Source organism: Podarcis cretensis, assembly GCF_951804945.1.
Source record: "Podarcis cretensis genome assembly, chromosome: 12".
NCBI lineage: Eukaryota > Metazoa > Chordata > Lepidosauria > Squamata > Lacertidae > Podarcis > Podarcis cretensis.
In genome coordinates, this window is record NC_137181.1 from 7726298 (window position 1) to 7749984 (window position 23687).

General features: G+C 46.3%; 1 protein-coding gene and 1 long non-coding RNA gene across 2 annotated transcripts in view; both read left to right on the forward strand.

Annotated features, from left to right (window-relative positions):
- The window catches only part of LOC307199210 (vasoactive intestinal polypeptide receptor 1-like), a 36373-nt gene extending 21816 nt beyond the window's left edge, over positions 1-14557 (forward strand). Inside the window, exons 6-13 of the mRNA XM_079946962.1 lie at positions 19-151; positions 2038-2191; positions 4355-4415; positions 6692-6764; positions 7736-7827; positions 9942-10071; positions 11874-11915; positions 14096-14557. Coding sequence (XP_079803088.1) covers positions 19-151; positions 2038-2191; positions 4355-4415; positions 6692-6764; positions 7736-7827; positions 9942-10071; positions 11874-11915; positions 14096-14278 — 868 coding nt within the window. The 3' untranslated portion in view covers positions 14279-14557. The remainder of the gene's footprint in view (positions 1-18; positions 152-2037; positions 2192-4354; positions 4416-6691; positions 6765-7735; positions 7828-9941; positions 10072-11873; positions 11916-14095) is intronic.
- Positions 14558-20432: 5875 nt separating this feature from the next.
- LOC307199348 lies at positions 20433-23436 on the forward strand. Its single transcript, XR_013831912.1, has 2 exons — positions 20433-20733; positions 21073-23436. It is a non-coding gene; the product is annotated as an uncharacterized lncRNA (long non-coding RNA).
- The last annotated feature ends 251 nt before the right edge of the window (positions 23437-23687 follow it).

A 23687-nucleotide genomic window follows, 5' to 3' on the forward strand; every position in this document is an offset into this window, starting at 1 on the left:
TTTCCTGCCCCCTTCCAGGAAATTCCACTGCACACGGAATTATATCCACATGCATCTGTTTGTCTCCTTCGTCCTGAGGGCAGCTGCCGTTTTCACCAAAGACACCATTTTGTTCTCCGACGACAGCATGGACCACTGCCTGATGTCAACGGTATGCATTTGACCCACTTTTGAAAATAATATTTTACACTAAAGCTGTGTGTGTGTGTGTGTGTGTGTGTGTGTGTGTGTGTGTGTATACTTTATATACGTGTTGTTGTTTAGTCGTGTCCAACTCTTCGTCACCCCATGGACCAGAGCAGGCCAGGCACTCCTGTCTTCCACTGCCTCCCACAGTTTGGTCAAACTCATGCTGGTAGCTTCAAGAACACTGTCCAACCATCTCGTCCTCTGTCGTCCCCTTCTCCTTGTGCCCTCCATCTTTCCCAACATCAGGGTTTTCTCCAGGGAGTCTTCTCTTCTCATGAGGTGGCCAAAGTATTGGAGCCTCAGCTTCAGGATCTGTTTGTTCCTGGTGTAAGCTTTCATGTGCATGCACACTTCTTCAGATACCATAAGCACACGAAAGCTTATACCAAGAACAAACTTAGTTGGTCTCTAAGGTGCTCCTGGACAATTGTTTAATATTTCAACTGTGTCAGACCAACAGTTACCTACCTGAAACAAAAGCTTAGTGTTTGCAGAATGACTGGGCTACGAGGTTTCTCAGACATGGCTTCTGTTTTGCTTTCATGAGAGGGAAAGGATGGCTTTGACCTTATTCAACATGGCCATTTCATGCTTCCTGATTTCCCTAGTGGGTAAGACGTCTTGGGGGCAAACTCAGTTTGCTTTGTGAGGTGAGAGTACCATGGAGACTCCACTGCCCTTTCTGAAAAAAAGGAGGGGGGGGGATGTACAGACCGGAAGCATGAGCAGAGTACTGGTCCCAAGCAAAACCAGTCCACCACTTTCTCAAGAGCGGAAAAGTTATTTCCGTCAGCCAAAAGCTTCACTTACCAACCTTTACCAGCTTTGGCTGGGATGCTCTCCGCAGGGAAGTCCATCTGGTGCCATCACCGACAGCCTGTGGCCATTTTTCAGCTGCTGAGGTTTTGCTGAGTCTATTTAAGACCCATTGTAATGGTTTGAATGCAATGTGTTTTTGCCCTGCCTTTGTGCTCTTAATTTTTTTGGTGAGTTGTTTAGAGACTCTTTTGTGAGTGATTAACTAGGAAAATACTCACCACCACCAATCGATCATCAACTTTTGCCCGAGTATTAGGAAGAAATTTCCCATTGTATGAGCTGTTGGACAGTGGAAGGTGGTCGATTCTCCTTCCTTGGAGGTTTTCAAACAGAGATTGGATGGTCAACCACCAGGGATTCTTTAGCTGTGATTCAGATGACGAGGGCCGGATTTAGGTTTGATGCGGCCCTAAGCTACTGAAGGTAATGGGGCCCTTTATATATCCAGCTGTCCTTTGTCAACAACAAATTGTCGCTGTTTTTGTGTTGAATATATGCTATATATTAACTTATGGACCTAATAGGTATCTAAAGCCATTTGCACATAACAGAATATGCATTTTATAACAGTAATTGTTACAACCAGTCCATGCAGAATGTAGGCACCCTATATATAGAAATGAGGAAAGCAGTGATATTTTAGGGAGCAGGCTAGCAGGCAGGGCCCATGACTTACATCATAGGAGCCTACACAACACAAAACACTGTTGCTGTATGGAGGTTTCATTTTATTTATTTTTTATCTCATATTTTGGAAATGTGCATCCAGGTTTTTTTCCTTTTAATTTTTTGGGGGCCGCCAAAAGAGTGGGGCGCTAAGCTATAGCTTGTTTAGCTTATACGTAAATCCAGCACTGCAGATGACCCTTGAGATCCCTGCCAACTCTCCAATTCTATTATTTTATAATGATCATCATCCCTGCCAGGAAAAGGAAAAGGTCACAGACCTCAGCTGAATGTTGTTCTGCGGAAAACCTCACCTGGTGAAAGAACCTCCTTGTCTGAAATGAACCTTGTTTTGTCCTGTAGGTGGCATGCAAGTCTGCGGTGGCTTTCTTCCAGTTCAGCATCCTAGCCAACTTCTTCTGGTTGCTGGTCGAGGGCATGTATCTGCAAACCCTACTGATGCTGACCTTTGTGTCGGACAAACAGTACGCATGGAGTTTCATCCTGATTGGCTGGGGTTAGTAGACGGCTTGGACCTCTGTGTCCAGGGCAGCTGTCTCCCAGCTTTGTCTGGTATGCAGGCTGAGACCCTACCTGCCCACAAACTGTCTTGCCAGAGTGGTGCCTGCTCTGGTTATCTCCCGCTTGGACTACTGCAATGCGCTCTACGTGGGGCTACCTTTGAAGGTGACCCAGAAACTACAACTAATCCAGAATGCGGCAGCTAGACTGGGCACTGGGAGTGGCCGCTGAAACCATGTAACACCGGTTCAGAAAGACCTATGTTGGCTCCCAGTATGTTTCCAAGCACAGTTCAAAGTGTTGGTGCTGACCTTTAAAGCCCTAAACGGCCTCGGCCCAGTATACCTGAAGGAACATCTCTACCCCCATCGTTCTGCCCAGACGCTGAGGTCCAGCTTTGAGGGCCTTCTGGCAGATCCCTCACTGTGAGAAGCGAAGTTTCAGGGAACCAGGCAGAGGGCCTTCTTGGTAGTGGTGCCTGTCTTGTAGAATGCCCTCCCATCAGATGTCAAGGAAATAAATAACTATCTGACTTTCAGATGACATCTGAAGGCTGCCCTGTTTAAGGAAGTTTTTAATGTTTGATGTTTTATCATGTTTTTAATATTCTGTTGGGAGCTGCCCAGAGTGGCTGGGGAAACCCAGCCGGATGGGCAGGATATAAATTATTATTATTATTATTATTATTATTATTATTATTATTATTGACATTCCCTCTCACCCAACCAAACTGGATTCCAAATTCTTCCTTCCACCCCCTGCTAAGATCTGCAAGCACATTTGGTGTTTTTGCATCAAGCCAAGGGTGATGAACTCCAGATTTTGTTGGACTATGATTTCCATCAACCTCCATTGGCCATGCCAGTGCTGATGGGAATTGAAGTCCAATCTTCTAGAGGGAGAACTACATTGCATGCCACTGTGTTAAGCAAACAAACACCTTATCCTTGCCTACGGGTTTGGGACACTTGTTTGAATTGCTTGGAGATGTCTTCTCTGCATCCAATTGCGTTGGTGTGTCTCAGAATTTTCAGAAACAAATCAACTTCAGTAATTATTTCCCCTAGCAATTTGACTTCTCACCCTTACCTCTATGGTGTTTTTATTCCAACCCTTTTTTTCTACCACGTTAGATAGCATACTTTAATCTGATACATATTTCCTCTTTTACAATCATAATCCTTTCCCTTCTACTGCCCATATTTTGACTCCTGTCCACGATTTCATTTACCAGGCCTGTATTAGGGCTGTCACCCACTTAATCAAAGCATAGTTGATTCACTGGATGAGTTTTAGTGGGTATGTTGATCCAGCCCTGTGATTAAGGTGTGCTTTCATTTCTTGACAAATGAAAATGGAATCAAACAGATCCTCTTTTCATTTTTTGTGAAATAAATGGCAAGGGTATGATGGGTTGATTACAGTGGTACCTCAGGTCTCATACGCTTCAGGTTACAGACTCCTCTAACCCAGAAATATTACCTTGGGTTAAGAACTTTGCTTCAGGATGAGAACAGAAATCGTGCAGCGGTGGCGCAGCAGCAGCAGCAGGAGGCCCCATTAGCTAAAATGCTGCTTCAGTTTAAGAACAGTTTCAGGTTAAGAACGGACCTCCGGAACGAATTAAGTACTTAACCTGAGGTACCACTGTATAGTATGGTCCACCTTTTACTCCAAGGAGTTCAAGTTGGAGTGCAGGGAACTCCCTCTCCACATTTAAATGGCTCAGGACCGCAAGACCTCAAGGACCGCCTCTTTCCATATAAACCTACCTGGACCCTGAGTTCATCCTCTGAGGTCCGTCTTCATGTGCCTCCTCCACGAGAGATCCAGAGGGTGGCAACATGAGAAGGGGCCTTTTTTTTAGTGGCTCCCCATTTGTGGAATGCTGTCCCCAGGGAAATTTGCCTTGCGCCTTCATTATACACCTTTAGGCGAAAGCGTTCCTTTTCAACCATCCCTTTGCCTGACTTGAGCTACATCCTATGCCCTTTTAAAATGTGGTTGTTTTTTTTGAGGGGAGGGTCTATTGGCTTGTTGTTTATCTTTTTATCATGGTTTTTTATCTTTTATGTGGTTTTATATCTTGATTTTATTCTATTCTATTTTATTTTAACCTATGACTGTTATTTAATCTGCTCCCCCCCCCTTGTTTCAGGAGCACCAGTGATCATAACAATGATATGGATCTTGAGCAGGATTTACAGACAGAATACTGGGTGATTTATTTATTTTTTTACTGCTAGATTTTCACAAAATGATTACAGGGAGACGTTCCAAGTTTTCATTCAGTCTCAGAAATTTAAATGCTGAAATTTTAAAATGGGGGGGAACCAGGGTCCCCAGAGGCTAAATTAATGGAAGTGATAAGGGGAGGTGTTATTCAGGTACGCTTGCAATTTAAAGATAAATTCATCCAACCAAGACGCAGCTATTCTTCAAAATCTGCACTTCTCTGAATTTTGCAATGCAGTTTTGTGCACAAACCATGTATACAAAAATGGACATATTAGGGAAGATGCATTTAATATGTACATTAAAATACATCTATTATAAAAATAACATAAAATGCATTTTCTTCTGAAACATTGCCTGCAGGAATTGGTACATCAGCCAAAAACGCATACAAAAAATGTGATACTAAGGAGAAATTTGCACTATGAGTCTGACAAATTTTCACGAGAATGTTTTTTTAATGCAACAATTACCGCGGAGATGTAGAGGACTGAATTCAAGAATTATGTAAAAAGAGAAATGAAGACAAAGTGAAATGGACCAATATATCCATCCCTAATTGAGGGCACTATGACAACTGTGAATTGAGAATGGGGAATGGACATAGCTCAGCACTGAGCACCTCATTTGTGAGAAGGTTCCAGGTTTGATCTCCAACATTTTGACATAGGGAGGTCCCATTTCTGAAACTCTTGAGAGGTGCTAACAATAAGCTAGATGGATCAGCTTGTGGGGATGATTAGGGAGGCAGGAGAGGATATGTTATTTAATGATATCCTTCCTAACTTGCGCTAACAAGTTCCATATTCTAGCAGAGTTCCAAACATCCCCCTTTTTGAATTACGCAGCAATCAGCTTGTTGCTGACTCATCTGAGTCTTACTATTAAAGATTCCTTCCTCGTAAAATCCCTTCTAATCCCTCTTAAAAAGAATAAACACAAGAATCTGATTAATGTTAATACAGTCATACCTCGGGTTGAAGTAGTTTCCTTCGGGATAAGTATTTTCGGGTTGCGTGCAGTGGCGACCCAGAAGTAACAGAGCGCGTTACTTCCGGGTTTCGCCACTCACGCATGCGCAGACGTTCAAAATGACGTCACACACATGTGCAGAATCGCGACCTGCACACATGCAGACGTGCGGGCGTGGGTTGCGTTCACTTCTGGATGCGAACAGGGCTCCGGAACGGATCCCGTTCGCATCCAGAGGTACCACTGTATAAAAGTAGTTTACTCACAGATTCATTCAGGGTCACAGACATATCCCTGAAGACAGGCTTAGGTTACATAACAACTAGAACTATTCCATAAAGAAGTTAGTCCCAAGTGACTGCGACTAAGCAGTCACTTCTCCAAACACACAGCAACGTACAAAATGGAGAAGACACACTGATCTGAACATGGAGGTCGTGTGCTCCTCCATGCTAGTACAACAGACCACACCCTCTTCAAGTCACATGTAATGGAAGTCACATGTCCCAGCTCAGGAGGAAACAGGAAGTCTTCTCCTGAGTGGTAGAAAACATCCCTTAATATGTCCACTGTAGGAATGTTGTACTTGACTTCAGTTTTACATCTCACACAGCCAGTCATCTAAACCTCTTACCTCTCTCTGGTACTGATTCTTGTGTTAAAGGAAGCAGAAATATTAAGAGGGACTGATAGCTGGGACAAGAAGGAAGGGTTTTTACATTGGTATATATTGGTAACTTGGTTCTCAAACTAAATCCGTTCCGGGAGTCCGTTCCAAAACCAAAGCGTTCCCAAACCAAGGCATGCTTTCCTATAGAAAGTAATGCAAATGGGATTAATCCGTTCCAGACTTTTAAAAACAACCCCTAAAACAGCAATTTAACCTGAATTTTACCATCTCACGAGACCTCTAATCCATAAAATGAAAGCAATAAACAATGTACTGCAGTCACACAATCAATCAATCAGTAGCTGAACTGGGTTCCGCACAGTAACAAAAACGAACAAAAAGAGCCACAAAAACAATACCACAAAATAAATAGCAAAAACAGACAGGCCTCAGTGTAACACTCGAAAAGGAAGCGTGTCACTCAAAATGGAACATGTTTGGCTTCCGAAAAAAGTTGACAAACAGGAACACCAAGGCGTTTGAGAACCAAAGTACCACTTTGTACCAAAGTACAAAGTACAAAGCACAACATAGTCATCAGATCGCCAAAGAGGTGGAGGAAGTCTCTTATTTCAAGGTAATAGACATAATTTGTTTCTTTTTTGTTGGCTGTTTCAGATGCTGGGATGATGATGATGAGAGCTCTGCAGTCCTCTGGCTCATCAAAGGACCCATCCTATTAACCGTCATAGTGAGTTTTCCTTTTGATCAAATGAACGCTTTGAAAAGCAGAAAGCCCAGCAATTGTCGTCAGTCATTGGGGGGGCAGTGGGCTGTGTGCCACCCTTGCGCCCTTTGAGATGTTAAGAACCTAAGAAGAGCCTGCTGGATCAGGCCCCCTCCTTCTCTATGAAGTGGGATATTGCTCAATCAGGGTGAGCAATTCCCCCAATTTTTGTCTGTTTGATTTTGCTGAGGAAGTACACAGCTCCCTGATTACCGTGGATGGAGGTGTTTGTTTTTTTGGCTGAATGTACAGATTATGGTGCTGGGACGCGGGTGGCGCTGTGGGTTAAACCACAGAGCCTAGGACTTGCCAATCAGAAGGTCGGTGGTTCGAATTCCTGCGACGGGGTGAGCTCTCATTGCTCGGTCCCTGCTCCTGCCAACCTAGCAGTTCGAAAGCACAGCAAAGTGCAAGTAGATAAATAGGTACCGCTCCAGCGGGAAGTTAAACGGCATTTCCGTGCACTGCTCTGGTTCGCCAGAAGCGGCTTAGTCATGCTGGCCACATGACCCAGAAGCTGTACACCGGCTCCCTTGGCCAATAAAGTGAGATGAGCTCCGCAACCCCAGAGTCAGTCGGTCACAACTGGACCTAATGGTCAGGGGTCCCTTTACCTTTACCTGTCGGTCATCTATCCCACATGAACTGTTCAGTAAAGGAGATCTAGAGAAAAACCAACCCCAATTACTTGTTTTCCAGCTTCTGGCTGAAGACCTTGAGTGGAAGAAAGCTGACTACCACCCCTCTAGGTACTTGGTTGTCTTCTTGCCATCAGAAATCTTCTCCAAATCTACCCTCTTGTTTTAGATTTCATAGAGAGGAAGGGCTGTATCTTACACTTGTTTCTCTCATTTGGATACAATCAGAGGTTATTTCTCGGTAAAGTAATGCGACTAAGCTTTGGTGGATGCTGAGATTCCTTCTTGTCTCTCTAGATGAACTTTGCTATCTTTCTCAACGTCATCCGGATTTTGGTGCAGAAATTAAAATCTTCAAAGACCGGAGGAAGGCACACAAGGCATTTTGTGTAAGTGGCCAAACCTTTCATCCTCACGAGCTGGAGAGGTTAGACCCCGACTGTCCAGCATACACCAGGGGTGAGCAATCTGTGGACCTCCAGATGTTGACGAGCTTCAGCTCCCATTAGCCAATACATGGCCAAAGATCAGGGATGGTGGACATTGCAATCTAACAGCATCTGGAGGGCCACAGGTTCTCTGTCCCTGCTGTACACTGTAAGCAGATTTCTGCCAAAGTTGTGGCTTATGTGGTAGTTGGGCAGATTCATGAAGCAGGAGGAAGGTTGAATTGTGCCTGTACCACTCTGTGAATGGGTGGGACACCAAGGGCAGCTCACTACCACCACCAGTCCTGAACCTTGAATATCAACAGGGCTTGCTGCTGAGTAAACATGCCTAAGTGTCAAGGACCGTGCTGAGGAGGAATGGTGGTCGTCTCCCCATGCTCCTGATTCGGATCCTGAATCTTCCCAGGAGCAGGAGGACAGTATAGATTGGGTATAGTGGTTTGCAGAGGGACATAGTTCAGAAGGAAGAAGCTAGGAATTATTGAATGGGGAACAGCTAAGACAGGGGTTGGCAAGGTTTACCGGCCATGGGCTGGATCACTCCCATGGAAATTGTCTGTGGGTTGGACTGGCACAGCGCGATGCCAGAAACTGCATCTGTGCATGTCCGCGGTGCCGGAAATCACTTCTGTGCATGCCAAAAATTGTGCCTGCGCAGAAGCGATTTTCAGCGTCTGGACATGCGCAGACGCAATTTCTGGTATCTGCGCATTCTCAGCGAGTCCCCATGCCACGCTGCACTGGTTTAGCGCAGTGCATGGGGGACTTGCTGAGCGTGTGGCTCGGTTTGCGGGCGGCTCATAGGCCAGTAAAATGGACTTCATGGGCCGCACGTTGCTGACCCCTGAGCTAGGAGAAGAAACACAGGAAAAGAGATGGTTAACAGATTCACAGTCTCTGGACAGCATTCATCCCCCTTCTCCAAAGTCTCAGAGAGCTCAGAAAGTGGCAGAACAGAAAGCACAGAGGGTACAAACTCAGATTACAAGATGTAGGAGCGACAAAGTTTAATAGGGACAGAAGAGGGTGGAATCCTTAATTGGGAGCACCACCATTCTAGGAGATGTATTCTTTGTTCTCTCGCTGTGATTATTAAAGTTTATAAGAAAACTTCTTTTACTTTGTTCTGCTTATCTACTGCCACGGGGGAGGAAGCCAATTCTACACTAATTCTGACACTATGATTGCAGTTTCAGTGTCAGGAGTCCAGGTTCCCAGCTTGGTAACCCAGTAAGCGTAGGTAATTAAAAAGGAGGATTTATTCCAAAAACAGATAGCACCGGACAGCTGTAATGCAGCCGCCAGCATTATCACTGAAATGACCCTTCTGAAGACTGCTTCCGGTATCTACAGAATATATTGAACTTTCACACCTTACGTCTCTTGTTTTGCTTCCTAACAGCCCTCCCATTCGCCGACTCCTCAGATCATCTCCCTCCTCTTCCTTTTCAGAGAGACTCTCTGTGTATCTGTTCACGCCTATTTGAGCTTCCGGAGAGCTTTGGCTGCGTTCTAGCCCGCTCTCCGCTACTGCCTTATCAGCCGGCCCTTTGAGGTCAGGAAGAGTCAGAGTCTGCAGCTGCCGGCTCTCCCCTGTCTGACTAACATCAAAGCCTCCCTGTTCCTGGCTGTTCTCTGCAGTTGGCTGCAAACCTTCACTTGGAGCTGGCTCATTCCTGACACACAGGGGTTGTGTGGAAACCACATTCAGGAGCAGTGCACCAGAAGCAGAAAGACTCTTCTGGTGTATTTTCTGTTCTGCCACCTCAATGGAGGGTGACGCCCTGATCCACAAGCTACGCATACCTTCCCCGTGAATGAGAACCCCTGCCATCATTTTTTAATCCACCACTACCTCCCCAGTGTTCTGTGGAAGTCTTTTCCACATTGGAAGCACCTTCCCTGCCTGGGAAACCTTGTATGCCCCTGCAGAGCCCTGTCAGCAAACTGCCACCTGAGTCATCTCTGGCTGCCCCCCCCCCCCCGGTCATTTCACAGGAAACACCTGCGTGGCCTTTTCTGAACTTATATCCCATCCACATTCTCTTTTTCAGGAGACTAGCAAAATCGACATTGCTGCTCATCCCTCTCTTTGGGGCTCACTACATCATCTTTGCCTTCTTTCCAGAGAGCATTGGGATGGTTGCCAGGCTGTACATTGAGCTAGGCTTGGGTTCCTTTCAGGTAAGAGTTGGGGAAGGGCTGTAGCTCAGTGGTAGAGCATCTACCATTGCCTGCAGAAGGTCGCAGGTTCAATCCCCAGTAGCATCTCCTGGCAGGGATGCAATAAGACTCTGTCCCTGGACCCCTGGAGAGATGCTGCCCATCGGTGTGGACAATATTAAGCAAGATTAGCCAATTATTTGATGGTATAAGACAGCTCCCAGTGTTCCTATACAGTAAGCACATCCCACTCCCAAGAGACTGTGATCTACGCCCAGTATAAATAAATCTGGCAGTGATCTACTCATTGTCAGTGAAGGGAGGAGGAGCGTGCGTGGTGTGTGTGTGTGTGTGTGGAAGGGGAGGATTGCCCATAGTTGTTGAGCTTTCTCTGGGGAGGAATGACCAGGGTTGTGGATAAGGATTCCCCGGGGATGTCTGGTATACAGGAAGTCTGCAGCACAATGGGAGAGCATCTGCTGTCCATGCAGAAAGTTCAAGCTCCAAATTGTTAGAATTCCTGCTCCATAATTGCAGTCATGGGATTTTTGTCTATCACATGACGGTTTATGTTTTGACTCCATAGAATGGGAAGTGATGGAGACAGGATGTTTGTGTTACTGTGTTCCATAAAGTGGGACTATTCTCCTTTGTTCTTTTCCTCTTTGCTGTCTGATGCTAGAAAGAGAGGGAGCCATGTTGCAGTGCTCTGTGTGTTTATATGTAAATAAAGTAGATTAGCCAAAATGCTGAGTTGCTGAGGCCTGTCATGCAAGCTGTGAAGACTGCGGATCCCTAAGTGTGCCGATGTCTGTTGGCATTGGTTGCTGTGATGTTTGGTCTGAAGAAAGCTTTTTAAGCTCTCGAATGAATGACCAGGAGGGAGAGAGCATGCCAGTCGGGTATGTGTCTCTACCAGGGTCGTACTAGAGTGTAGGATGAGCTCCTAACACAAATATCTCTAGGCAGGGCTGGGAATGTCCCCTGCCTGCAATCCCAGGAAGACTATGCCAGACAGCTGGACCTGATGCTACAATTGGCTGGACCAATGATCTGGCTCAGTATAAGACAAATTCCTACGCTCCTGAGAACTGGAAGCCGGAGAGGCTTGCTCCTGTTGGAAGCTATCAAAAAGGAAGCTCCTAGAGAAATAAACATTTACTGATGCTTTCCACTTTCTGGCTCAAAATGGGAGCATTTCCCTCTTTCAGTATGTGTTTGTGTGTAGTCAAGAAGAGCCCGGCTGGATCAGACCAAAGGTCACTTAGTCCAGCATCCTCTTTTCTGACATAGACCAACCAGATGTCTCTAGAAAGGTGACAAGCAGGGGCAAGAATCAACAGTCCTTGTGCGCAGGTGCCTTGCCCATTTTCGTATCAAGCCACATTTATTTGGTAGGTGTATGCTTCTCCCAGGGGACACAGGTGGCGCTGTGGGTTAAAGCCTCAGCGCCTAGGGCTTGCCGATCGAAAGGTCGGCGGTTCGAATCCCTGCGGCGGGGTGCGCTCCCGCTGCTCGGTCCCAGCGCCTGCCAACCTAGCAGTTTGAAAGCACCTCCGGGTGCAAGTAGATAAATAGGGACCGCTTACCAGTGGGAAGGTAAACGGCGTTTCCGTGTGCGGCTCTGGCTCTGGCCAGAGCAGCGATGTCACGCTGGCCACGTGACCCGGAAGTGTCTCCGGACAGCGCTGGCCCCTGGCCTCTTAAGTGAGATGGGCGCACAACCCCAGAGTCTGTCAAGACTGGCCCGTACGGGCAGGGGTACCTTTACCTTTACCTTATGCTTCTCCCACAATTCTCTTCTCTCTCTTTCTCTTTCATAGGGCTTTGTTGTCGCTCTCCTGTACTGTTTCTTAAATGGAGAGGTAAGTGGAAATGAGAAAGTGCTGGTTTTTTGACCTATAAAGCCTTATGCAGCTAAGAACCCCAGTACCAGGGGCATAGGAAGGGGTGTGTGGTGGGGGCGGTCAGCCCCGGGTGTCGTCCCAGAGGGGGGGGTGACAAAATCCCGCTGGGCGGATCATGCCGCTGTGCCACGATCAGACACCTGCTGGGAGGATCACGCCCCTGTGCCGATTGCCCTGCCCCTTTGGTGGATCATTCCCACCCCTGGGTGCATGGCATGTGCACCGTTCTGGGTACCCAAGCAGCTAGCTCCACCACTGCCCAGTACCTGAAGGACCATCTCCCCCCCCCCAGTGAATGTACCAGACCTGGCAATCATCACCTGAGGCCCTTCTCCATGTGCCCCCTGTTCAGAAGGTCCAGAAGGTGGCAACAAAAGAACAGGGCCTCTTCAGTGGTGACTCCTCACTTGGCACATTGTGCTGGTCCCGAGGGTTAACCGTGCGGAGAGGTCCGAGTCCAGTCCGAGGTTGAGGGTGCAGTATGGAGGCTGTCCATCAAAGCTGAAGCAGGGTCCAAGGCAGAGAGTCGGGTGAGGTCAGGAACTCTGGCAGGAGAGCAGGACAGGGTGCAGACAGAAACAGGCTGCCAACAATGTTGCTCCTGCAACTTGGGACTGGGGCTGGCTGGCTTTTATCTGCCCCAAGGCATAGGGCGGCTCTGGTCCACAGGTGACTCACCTCTGCTGGCCTGGAGGCAAGTGCTCCTCCTACAGGAACTTAGTTCCCTCCGCCTCTCTGCCCTGAGAGGCAACCTCAGCTTCCCCTGACGGGGCTGAGAGTGGAGCACCTGCAGGCAATGGGTCCTCCATCAACTCAGGGGCCAGAGCAGACTCAGGTGGTGCCTGCACCTGAGGATCCAGCACAGGTGAGGACCCTTCAGGCTCAAGCCCCTGCCCTGGCTCAGCTGGTTCTGGAGGCGGGGACTCCTGTGCAGGCTGGGATACCTCAGGTTCAGCCTCCGAGTCCGAATCCCAGGCCATCACACACAGGCTCTTCCTGGAGAGGCTTACCAGGCACTGTCATTACCTAGCTTTAGGTGCCAGGTGCCTGCATGTTTCTCTCTCACACACCCCCCCGGCCTTTGGCTCTTAACTGCCTCCTTGAGTGGTTGGGATGGTTTAACTCAGGTTCTTAGAACTAAAAATAGGGTTTAGGTTTTTATTTATTCTCTTTAATGCTGGTTTTAATGCATGTGTTTGTTTGTTTGTTTGTGTATTCTAAGTCACTTTAAGTTACCTTGGTCAGAAAGTGGCCAACACATGGAATAAGTAAACAAATAAATCAAATAAGATAGAACAGAACCCTCTTTATGTATGCAACCACAACGGCGAGGGTTTTAATACCAAAAAAAGTGGAAAGGTGATGTAATCCCCACGAAAACAGATTGGCAAGCAGAGATGATAGAATATTCAGAACTTGCAAGGATGACTGGGAGCATAAGAGGAGTTTCTAACCAGAAATTTAGTAAAGATTGGACAATGTTCAAAGAATATCTTAAAAAGTACTGTAATAACACAAATCTATCGGCAGCTTTGGATTGAATCTTGAAGTTTAAGGATAAGGTTAAAACGTTTTCCTGATAATTAACTGAAAAGAATAATTAAAATGAAGTGCGTATAGACTAGTAAGGTATAAAAAGCAGAATGAGGTGAATTGGAAGTTAAGGGGTAATGAGGGACATGGATGGTGATGTGGTGAAAACCACTGAGCCTAGGGCTTGCCAATCAGAAGATTGGCGGTTTGAATCCCTGCGATGGGGTGAGCTCCCGTTGCTTGGTCCCAGCTCCTGCCAACCTAGCAGTTTGAAAGCACGTCAAAGTGTAAGTCGGATAACTCCATACTCTCTAACATTATATCTCTAACACCGAATATAAAACAAAAACAAAACAAAAAAAACCCCAAAACAGTTCATTACAATATAAGTTAGAGTACAGTTTAAAATGCAGCTTAAGTAGGGACATCCTTAGGAAAAGTGGGGCATTCCAATATCAAATCTGAAACCAAGACGGCTTCTCTTAATCAGGGGTGTCCCTGGAAAATAGGGACACTTTGAGGGTCTGAAGTTAGGAGCTGTGTTTTGACTCTGTCCCAGCTGTAAGCCTCCATTTCCTTTCCTGCTGTTGCTTCCTCCATCTTAGGTCCAGGCCGAGTTCAAGAAATGCCTCCGGAAGTGGCACTACCGACATTACCTCAGCTTTGCCCGGGTGCATCGGAGCCTCTCCAGAGATAACAGCCCTGTTAATTACGTCACACAGTTATCTATGCTGGACAGAATCAGTCCCAAGAGGGGCACCTTTCAGAATGGCCTGTCCTCTGTCTGAAGATGTTCCTCACTTTCATGACCTCCAGGGTTTGAGGGGAGGGACCCAGCCCTCTTGTTCCAGCAGAAGTGGCAGCTGTATCAGAAGACTTCCACCCTACAAGTACCCTATGGGACCTACAAGCCTTCAGACAGAAATTGCTAAGTCAGGGTCAGGTTGGTTGGCTGTTGTGATGTGGGTACCTCAGACCACCCATCCTTTGCAGGAGGGTTTGTGCAATTAAAGTATATTGAAGGGCTCTCTGCTGCTTGAGTACAACAAAGCCACTAAAATAAAAATGGATGTTTTGCGGTTAGGAAAGTGACAGGAAATGTTGCAGTTAGGAAAGTGACAGGGAACTCCATGACTAATTCATGGGAATGTGGAGGGATTAGGGGGTTGTGGGAATGTGGGTGAAGACGAAAGCAGGGGCCTGCAAGCACCTGCAGAATAAGAGAAGATGTTTTCATAATTCTCCAGAAGGTGAAAAGGGTGCTTAGCAGCAATGTGTTAGAGGAGGAAGGGGCAGGAGATTTTCACAGGGGGTGGTCTGTGTGCAAGGAAGCTTTCACAAAAGGATGAGGGTGGATTTGAGGTTTGGAGGTGAAAACACGGGTGAAGTGGGGCTTCAGAGCAGAAAAGAGAAGTGGCTTCAGAAATGCCATTGGGGAGGTGAAAAACAAGCTTCATTGTTTCCAAGGGGTGAGAAGGGGAAGCTCTAGGGGAAGGGGAAAGTAGGGAAAATGGCAAGCAGAGGCACAAACCCCCTAGTATCAAATAAATATGCTGATATCAGAAATGCAGTCTGGCCATGTGTTTGTGTGTGTGTGTTGCTTAAAATAAAAAAACCCAGAAACATGGCAGATGAAGATGATGGATTTTTCAGAGCTAGCTGACCTGACTGAAGAATCAGCGACCAGAAGGAGGAGGACTAACAGGAAGAATGAATGAAATTTAAAGACAATTTAGTTAAATATATTTAGTTAATTTAATAGGAAAAGCTTGTAAATACCAGATAGGCTTAGGATTTTAATATGTAATGTGATGAATTAATATGTTGTAATGCTGAACTGAAAAGAAAGAAAGATGTTAAGTGAATAAGTTAACTTTATAAAAATATTGTTTTTGGAAAACCGTTAAAATGATATACATTGAAATACAACCAGGGGGATACGAGGAAGTCACTTAACAATGTTACTAACTTTGGTTTAAATATAGTGGAAATTTACGTCTGTTTGTTCATTTGTTTGTTTGTTTGTTTGTTTGAATTATTTTTGGAAAAACCAATAATTTTTTTGGGAAAAAAAACAACAACCCAGAAACAAGTCACAACAAATCTTTTATTGTTATTATTACATTTTGCTTTTAATAACATATATTCTCAAACTCCAAAATATATCTCACAGTGGGGGCAGGGGGCAGGGCATAGCACTGTTGAAATGCAAAAGAGATCTTGTTTATTTACATCACCTTGAGAAGCAGTTCTGCCTATGGGTTTCTACTGCTCCGAAGGTTTACAAAGGGAAACGGTCACCTCAAACAGTGCCCTGCCCGCCCATTCGCCATGTTCATTTTTAAAATTATTGATATTATTATTTTTTTACATTCAGCATAAGGAGAACGCTTGAGCAGAGGCCCCATTAGAAACAATGACATTGCTGGCATAGCTCTTGGCTCTGGGTACACCTTCAGCATGCGCACCCCAAAAATGGTTCATGGGAATCCCAAAATTATCAGAGGGCGCAATCCTGAGCACTTCAGAAGTAGCAGGTGAGGCTTACCCTCAAGCGAGTGTGCACAGGGTCACAAAACGAATCAGCTCTTTAAGGACACCATTGTTGGAAGTGGGGGGTTGTAGCACAGGGGAGGAATTTAATATACACATAGAGAACCAGTTCTTGAAGAACTTTTGGCACTGGTGAAAGGCATTAGATGGATGGCACTAGAAACGGAAGTTTTCACATTTTCTATTAAACAGGAAATGTTGAGAACTCTAGTTTAGTGATCCATTATTGTCAACCCCTAGGTTCTGGATCCTTCAGCATCAAAGGAGGAATCCCAATTCACCAAGGATCTTGGATGATCCTGTCTGTACATCATCTATGAAAGCAGACATTGGCCTGGCTCACACATAGATCACTCAACCATGGTTTATTAAACAATTAGAGTTATTAGTGTTATGTGTGTGATTCCTGCCCAGTGGCTTAACTATTATTTGTTTCCTGCCAACAAAACACAATCTGAGGCATGGTTTGCCGTTGTCTAACAACCCTGGTTTGTTTTAAACTATTGCTTGGCCTTATGTTAGAACCCAGCACCAGTCCTTAACCATGTTTTGGAACCAGATACTCTTCAGAGTGCAAAGGTGAGGCAACAGCAGTTGGAAAACAGGAGAAATGAGCCACGGTTTGTTGGGTTGTCTGTTTCACAGCTCTTGGCAAACTCATGGTTTGTTAAGCAAACCTTGACTTAAACCAACCATGTCTTAGCATTATGTGTGTACCAGGTCTCAGAGGAAGCCTTCTTGCAAAGACCTCTTTCTTGAGAATAAGTCACCCCTATGCAGAAGCTACACTTTCTCTATCCCTTGCTTCTAAAAGTGCCTGCCAGGTGACACTGTCATCTCCCAGTGACTTCTCCCCAGAAGCCCTCTCAGCTCTGGACTTTAGCATTACTATTTATCTTATATGCAATACCATCAAAACAGATGGTGCTTTCCCAGAAATTCTTTTTCCTTTGGAGATTCAGCAAAGCCTGAGCTTAAGCATCTTCTAGAATTGATCTAACATTTTTGTTTTGTTAATAGGGCCACCCATTCATTAATATAGGGAGGGGGAGAGAAGTAAAAGGGGTAAAAAGGTAAAGGGACCCCTGACCATTAGGTCCAGTCGTGGCCAACTCTGGGGTTGTGGCACTCATCTCACTTTACTGGCCGAGGGAGCCGGCGTACAGCTTCCAGGTCATGTGGCCAGCATGACTAAGCTGCTTCTGGCGAACCAGAGCAGCACACGGAAATGCCATTTACCTTCCAGCCAGAGCGGTACCTATTTATCTACTTACATTTTGACGTGCTTTTGAACTGCTAGGTTGGCAGGAGCAGGGACCGAGCAACGGGAGCTCACCTCGTCGCGGGGATTCAAACTGCCGACCTTCTGATTGGCAAGTCCTAGGCTCTGTGGTTTAACCCACAGCGCCACCCATGTCTGACATTGGGGTAGGTTGGCCTCAACCACTAAGAATCCATCATGCTTCAATATACAAAGCCCCATCCCTCAATCTCCAAAACACATTGTGTTTTCCAATTTATTGACTATTTAGTCACTCTTGATGCTGAACTGGAACTGCCAGTACACTGCTGTGGTCCTCCTGTCTAGCTGCAAAAATTGGGGTGACAATTTCATTGAGGTCACAGGAGAAATCCTGCCAAATTTGACCGGGTCAGGGACTCACTGGGAAGAGTGGCGATGGCAACCTCTCCTGTCCTTTTGCATTTCATCGTTTCCCTTCAAAACCCAAGCCAAACAAATGGGCTACCCTGGAGGCCGTTCCTTCCTTGGTGTAGTTCAGCTTGACAATCGAGAGTGTTCTCCACTAGGGCATCAAAGCAGCTTTGCCTGTTTGGTGCTGGTGGGGGTTTTGTTTTGTTTTGGCAATTTGCTCCGGTGATGCCAAGGGAGTCTTGCCAATGTCCTCCTGCCAGCCTGGCTACTAGTTACTGCTGCTGTTGACACAGATGTTTGGCATCCAGTAGAACTCCCTCCAACAACTGAGAAAGCTAGAGGATTTGAATTTGATACCCCGCTTTATCACTACCCTAAGGAGTCTCAAAGTGACTAACATTCTCCTTTCCCTTCCTCCCCCACAACAAACACTCTGTGAGGTGAGTGGGGCTGAGAGACTTCAGAAAAGTGTGACTAGCCCAGGGTCACCCAGCAGCTGCATGTGGAGGAGCGGGGAAGCGAACCCGGTTCACTAGATTACGAGTCTACTGCTCTTAACCACTACACCACACTGGATGGATGTGTAGGTCCCCCCATTAGCTCCTCCTAGAAGGAGACAGACCAAACTTGCCAAGCAGTAGCCCCTTGTCGCAGGCAGGGCTAAGGTCCACCGCAAGTATCCCTAGGCAGCTGCTGCGCCCCAGTAACCAGAGACGGTACTTCACGGATATGCCTCCCCTGTTTCTACAGTATTTTAAGAACACAAGAAGAACCTGCTAAAGGGTAAAGCCGATACAGCCGGCATACAGCTTCTGGGTCATGTGGCCAGCATGACTAAGCCACTTCTGGCGAACCAGAGCAGCACACAGAAATGCCATTTACCTTCCCGCCAGAGTGGTACCTATTTATCTACTTGCACTTTGACATGCTTTTGAACTGCTAGGTTGGCAGGAGCTGGGACTGAGCAATAGGAGCTCACCTCATTGTGGGGATTCGAACCGCCGACCTTCTGATCAGCAAGTCCTAGGCTCTGTGGTTTAACCCACAACACCACCCGTGTCCCGAAGAGCCTGCTAGATCAGGCCAAAGGTCCATCTAGCCAAGCATCTTGTTCTCACAGTGGCTGGCTAGGTGCCTGTGGGACACCCGCAAGCAGGATTCAAGCACAAGAGCCCTCTCTTCTCTCCTGTGGCTCCCAGCAACTGGTATTCAGAAGCATTAGTGCCTCCAGCCTTGACCCTCTGAGCAACACCAGTCAGCTGGGTTTAAATTTCCCACAATGCCACCAACATAGTGTCACACTCAGACACCGTGGGGAATTTCACTGGTGGCTAGATCCAGCCACCCAGTGTGGCTCAGAGCATCCAAATGGCTGTGACCCACTTCTGCCACCAAATGCACCCACTCAGGCATGCCACTGATGGAAAAGGCCTAGTGGAGGGGATATTCTCTTGGGCACCTTCAATCATGGTGCCAGCTTGGGCTGGAGGGGAAATCAGATCATCACTACTGCTGCCTGGGGGTGAATTTGTCTCCTGCTGTCAACTCTTCAGCTGCCCATGTTCTCTAGTTGCCCCTAGGGATGGATGGTAAATTTCATTTCCTACCAGTTCCTCATTTTTCTAATCTTAAATTCAGTTTGCTCCATTTCCATATCAGAATATGAAAATTCATAAACACTTTTTTTGCATCCATTTCTCCTCAAGTACAGATTAGTTATAGAAATTTCAGCCTATTACATGAATTGCAGTTTTCCATGAGCTGAATGTATTTTCGTATGCTGTTGTCGCTATCATAGTTTTGCATGTTCTTTTGACTTATATGCACCCAATTGAGCACATTGGTTGCAACACAAAATTGAGAGAAGTGATCATTTTGAAAGTGTCTTTGTTCATGCCCTGGCGTGGGAAAAACAAATCTGGTAAGTTTGCATTCAAAGATATAGAAAAATGAGTCTTGGGTGTCAAAAGTCAGGGCAAAGAGATGTATTTGACATCTTAATTATACAGCTTTTTATGAATGCTGAAGCTGCACCTAACTTTTGACACCTGAGGTGCATATTTTTAGGACGCCCGTATTTATTTTTGCAAATGTAAATTTTTCACAAATGTTGGTGACATTGTGTTTTAATTGTTGCAGCTTACCCTGGGACTTTAGAGTGAAGGACAATAAATTTAAATAGTTTTCATATCCATAACATGCAGACGAAGACATTTCTTCCTAAACCTTCCCTTTCAGCTGATAAGAAAGATTGCCAGCTTAAGAGTCAACACCAGAAGATAACCAGCAGTGACAATAACATCACTCCTTCCTTTTGCCATATTTCACCTGTGCTTTGAGTTTGACCAGGGGTGTGTGTGTGGTCTGGCCTGGAAATACAAGGGGTCTGAGCAAGCCAGCCACCTCTCGCCTCCCATTTAGAGGAGGGAGCCTTTCAAGATTCCAGACATGCAGAATTAACTGCCTGTTGTCCTAAGCAGCCACAAGGTCTTTGCAGTCTTTCTGAGATACAATCTGGGCCACGTTCTCCATGGGTGCCAATAGAACTGGAACCTTTTTCTCCACTGGTGCCTATGCTACACAGACTGCCATTCAACCCTGGCAACATTTTCTTTTGGCACTCAATGAAACCTGGGCTATTGCTTCCATCGACGCCTTCAAAACCTTGGCCATTACCCCCATTCTTCTCAATGGACCCCTGGCAATTTGCTGCACCGATCCCTGTGGAATCGATACCAGTGCAATTGACTGGTCATTGATGGGCAAACATCCAGTACATTGAATCTTGGGAGATCCTATGAAACGGTTGAAATTTGCTCCGTTGCCAGTTTTGGAATCTTGACAATTTCAGTTGTTTGGCACAGACCTCCTGCGCGCAAGGGCTTCTCATTTTACCTCCATGGAAAGGACGGATCCATCTGTGCAAAACCAGGGATGGACTCTCAGAACTACCCCCTCTATTGAAGCAAATGGGTAAGTCGCTATGCATGCATCATAGTGAGCAAGCAGCTCTGGATGATATCAATTGTGTTTACAGTGGTGCCTCGCAAGACGAAATTAATCCGTTCCATGAGGCTCTTCGTATAGCGGTTTTTTTGTCTTGCGAAGCAAGCCCATTGACAGCTTAGCGGATTAGCGCTATTAGCGGTTTAGCGGCTTTTAGCGGATCAGCTGTTAAGCGGCTTAGGGCTTAGGAAAAGGGGGAAAAAAGGGAAAAAACCCCGCAGGAACTCGCAAGACATTTTCGTCTTGCGAAGCAAGCCTATAGGGAAATTCGTTTTGCGAAGCGCCTCCAAAACGGAAAACCCTTTCGTCTAGCGGGTTTTCCGTCTTGCGAGGCATTCGTCTTGCGGGGAACCACTGTATTACTTATAGGGTGGTTTTGTTTTGTTTTTTGGTCCCATGCACCATCACAACTGGGAACAGATCTGAGATCCTCCTGAAAAAAATAACTGTTGCTTTCATTCACAGTTCAGAATGAACTGCCAATTTTGCAGTGATTTAAAACTTCTTTGTGGCTTGGTGGAATGTGAACCCAATCCAGATAGGAACATAGGAAGCCCCCTTTATTCCATTTCCATGAGGTTTCCCTAACTTAATTTTCACATTACGTTTGAGCTTCAAAAGCCGCTTCCAGGAATAGAACACAATGCGCCATCCACATGGCAGTCTATTCCATTTTCCTGATGTTTCCCTAACTGTTAATTTCTTCATTCCGCATTGAGCTGCCATACAGTATGAAATTTCAATTTCAGAAATATCGTGGAGTATAGTGTGGCTTTGGTGCTCATTTCCCTGTTACTTCCAGGGGAAAAAAATCTATTTGCAAATAACATGGAGGTGAGCATTAAACTTATTCTATATTCCTGGAAGCGGCTTTCACATCATGTGAAAGCTCAAATATAATTAACAGTTAGGGAAACATAATGAAAGCAGAATAAACCGTCGTGTGAATACAGTCTAAATCAGGGGTAGGCAACCTAAGGCCTGGGGGCCGGATCTGGCCCAATCACCTTCTCAATCTGGTCCACGGACAGTCCAGGAACCAGAGTGTTTTCAAATGAGTAGAATGTGTCTTTTTATTTAAAATGCATCTCTGGGTTATTTGTGGGGCATAGGAATTTGTTTGTTTTTTTCTTCAAAATATAGTCCAGCCCCCCACATGGTCTGGGGGATGGTGGACCGGCCCATGGCTGAAAAAGGTTGCTGACCCCTGGTCTAAATGGACACATCCATTTGCTCATTTCTTTAAAAAACAAACAATTTATAGATATATATTAAAAAAATACATTTCACACAACATCACGACGTGAGCGAACAAAATCCAGAAAGAAGGAAAATGAGCTTTTGTACACAGTGGCCATGATCCAGTCACTGGAAGGGGAAGAGCCCCTGATGCCTTTGCTTCTCTCACCCCCAGGGCTGGTCAAATGGGGGATCCCAGTCAGTTTTGTTTCACCCCATGGTTGCTCTGCTAAGATGTGATGGCTACAATTACCATGAGGTAGTGTCCAACCCACCTCCTAAGCCGGCAGCTGGAGGTATCTGGTAGGTGCTATGCAAGGATCTGCAAGCAGGTAACTTTCAGCCTGCGACAACCATCCCATTTGTAGTGGTGGGTTGGAGGTGGCAGCGAGGAGACTTTGCAGTCAAGGCTCCTAAGCGGTGACTACCCTTTCCAGAAACCCAGAGAGCTCAATGCTAATTGGGACCTCCCTTTTCCCTTTGATGCTATTAGAAGACTGCATGGAGGCATGGAGTGTTTATGTCCAGCTCTCTCTGATACCAAAGGGAACCCATGCATTGTTCTCAACACAACTGGTGGCCCACTGAGCCAAATGGGACTTGATAAACCACCTGGCCAAACAAGGGAGGGACAAGGTTGTGGAGGACCTGATGGGCCACCATATGTGGCCTAGCCCAGAGGTAGCAGCTAACCTGGTGCCCTTCAAGGATAGTTGGACTACATTGCCCAGTGGGCACAGCCAGCATAGCCAATGACTAAGGATGATTGTCAATGGAGTCCATTAACACCCAGAGGGCACCACTGCTGGGTATCCTGACGCACAAGGTGTGCAAAGCTGTTTCTCCTGGAGCTTCTTTTCCATGCACACTGGAGCCAAGATGGCAGCTAACATACATGTTGAAGCTGACAAACTGGTCCATGCATGGCATGAGATTAGGAACACAGGAAAACAGGATGCTGCCTTGAACTGAGTCAGACCATTGCTCCATCTTGCCCAGTGCGGTCTACACTGGGTGGCAGCTACTCTCCAGAATTTGAGGCAAGGTGTCCCTGCCAGCCCTACCTGGAGACGCTGGGGATCGAACCCGGGACGTTCTGCTTTCAAGGCAGATGCTCTACCACTGAGCTATGGCCCTTCCCCGATGTATGATGAAGGAGCAGATTGTGCTGCTCAACATGTACAGACCAAGCTCTAGCTCAGGGATGGGGAGCCTATGGTCCTCTATATCTTCTAGATCAGGGATGTCCAACAGGTTGATCATGATCTACTGGTAGATCCCCGCGAGGTTTTGGTAGATCGTGGTTCGATCTCTGGCTCCCTTTCCTCAGTGTCGTTTAAACTGACTCCTGTCCCACCCCCTCGCCCCACCTTCCATTGTTGTCTGATCAGTGGAAGAGAAGATGGAGCTTTCTCTCTGTGGCTGTTTTCATTCAAAGAGATATTATTGTGAGTTACTTTTTCCTCTTTGACCCTTGCCTTTAACCCCCCTCCCCCCAAAAACGGAACTTCCCTCCTAAGGAAGTATAAAAATGGGGCTTTCCTCCTCCCTAAAAGAAGCTCAACAACTTAGACCTGAACCCCCCAAAAGCAGGGGTAGATCACTGCCAGATTTTAATTCTGAAAGTAGATCGCAGTCTCTCGGGAGTTGGTCAACCCTGTTCTAGATGATCATCTGTATGTGGTTGGATTCCATCTCCCATCAACCTCAGGCAGGTTGGGAGCGATGGGAATTGTAGTCCATCA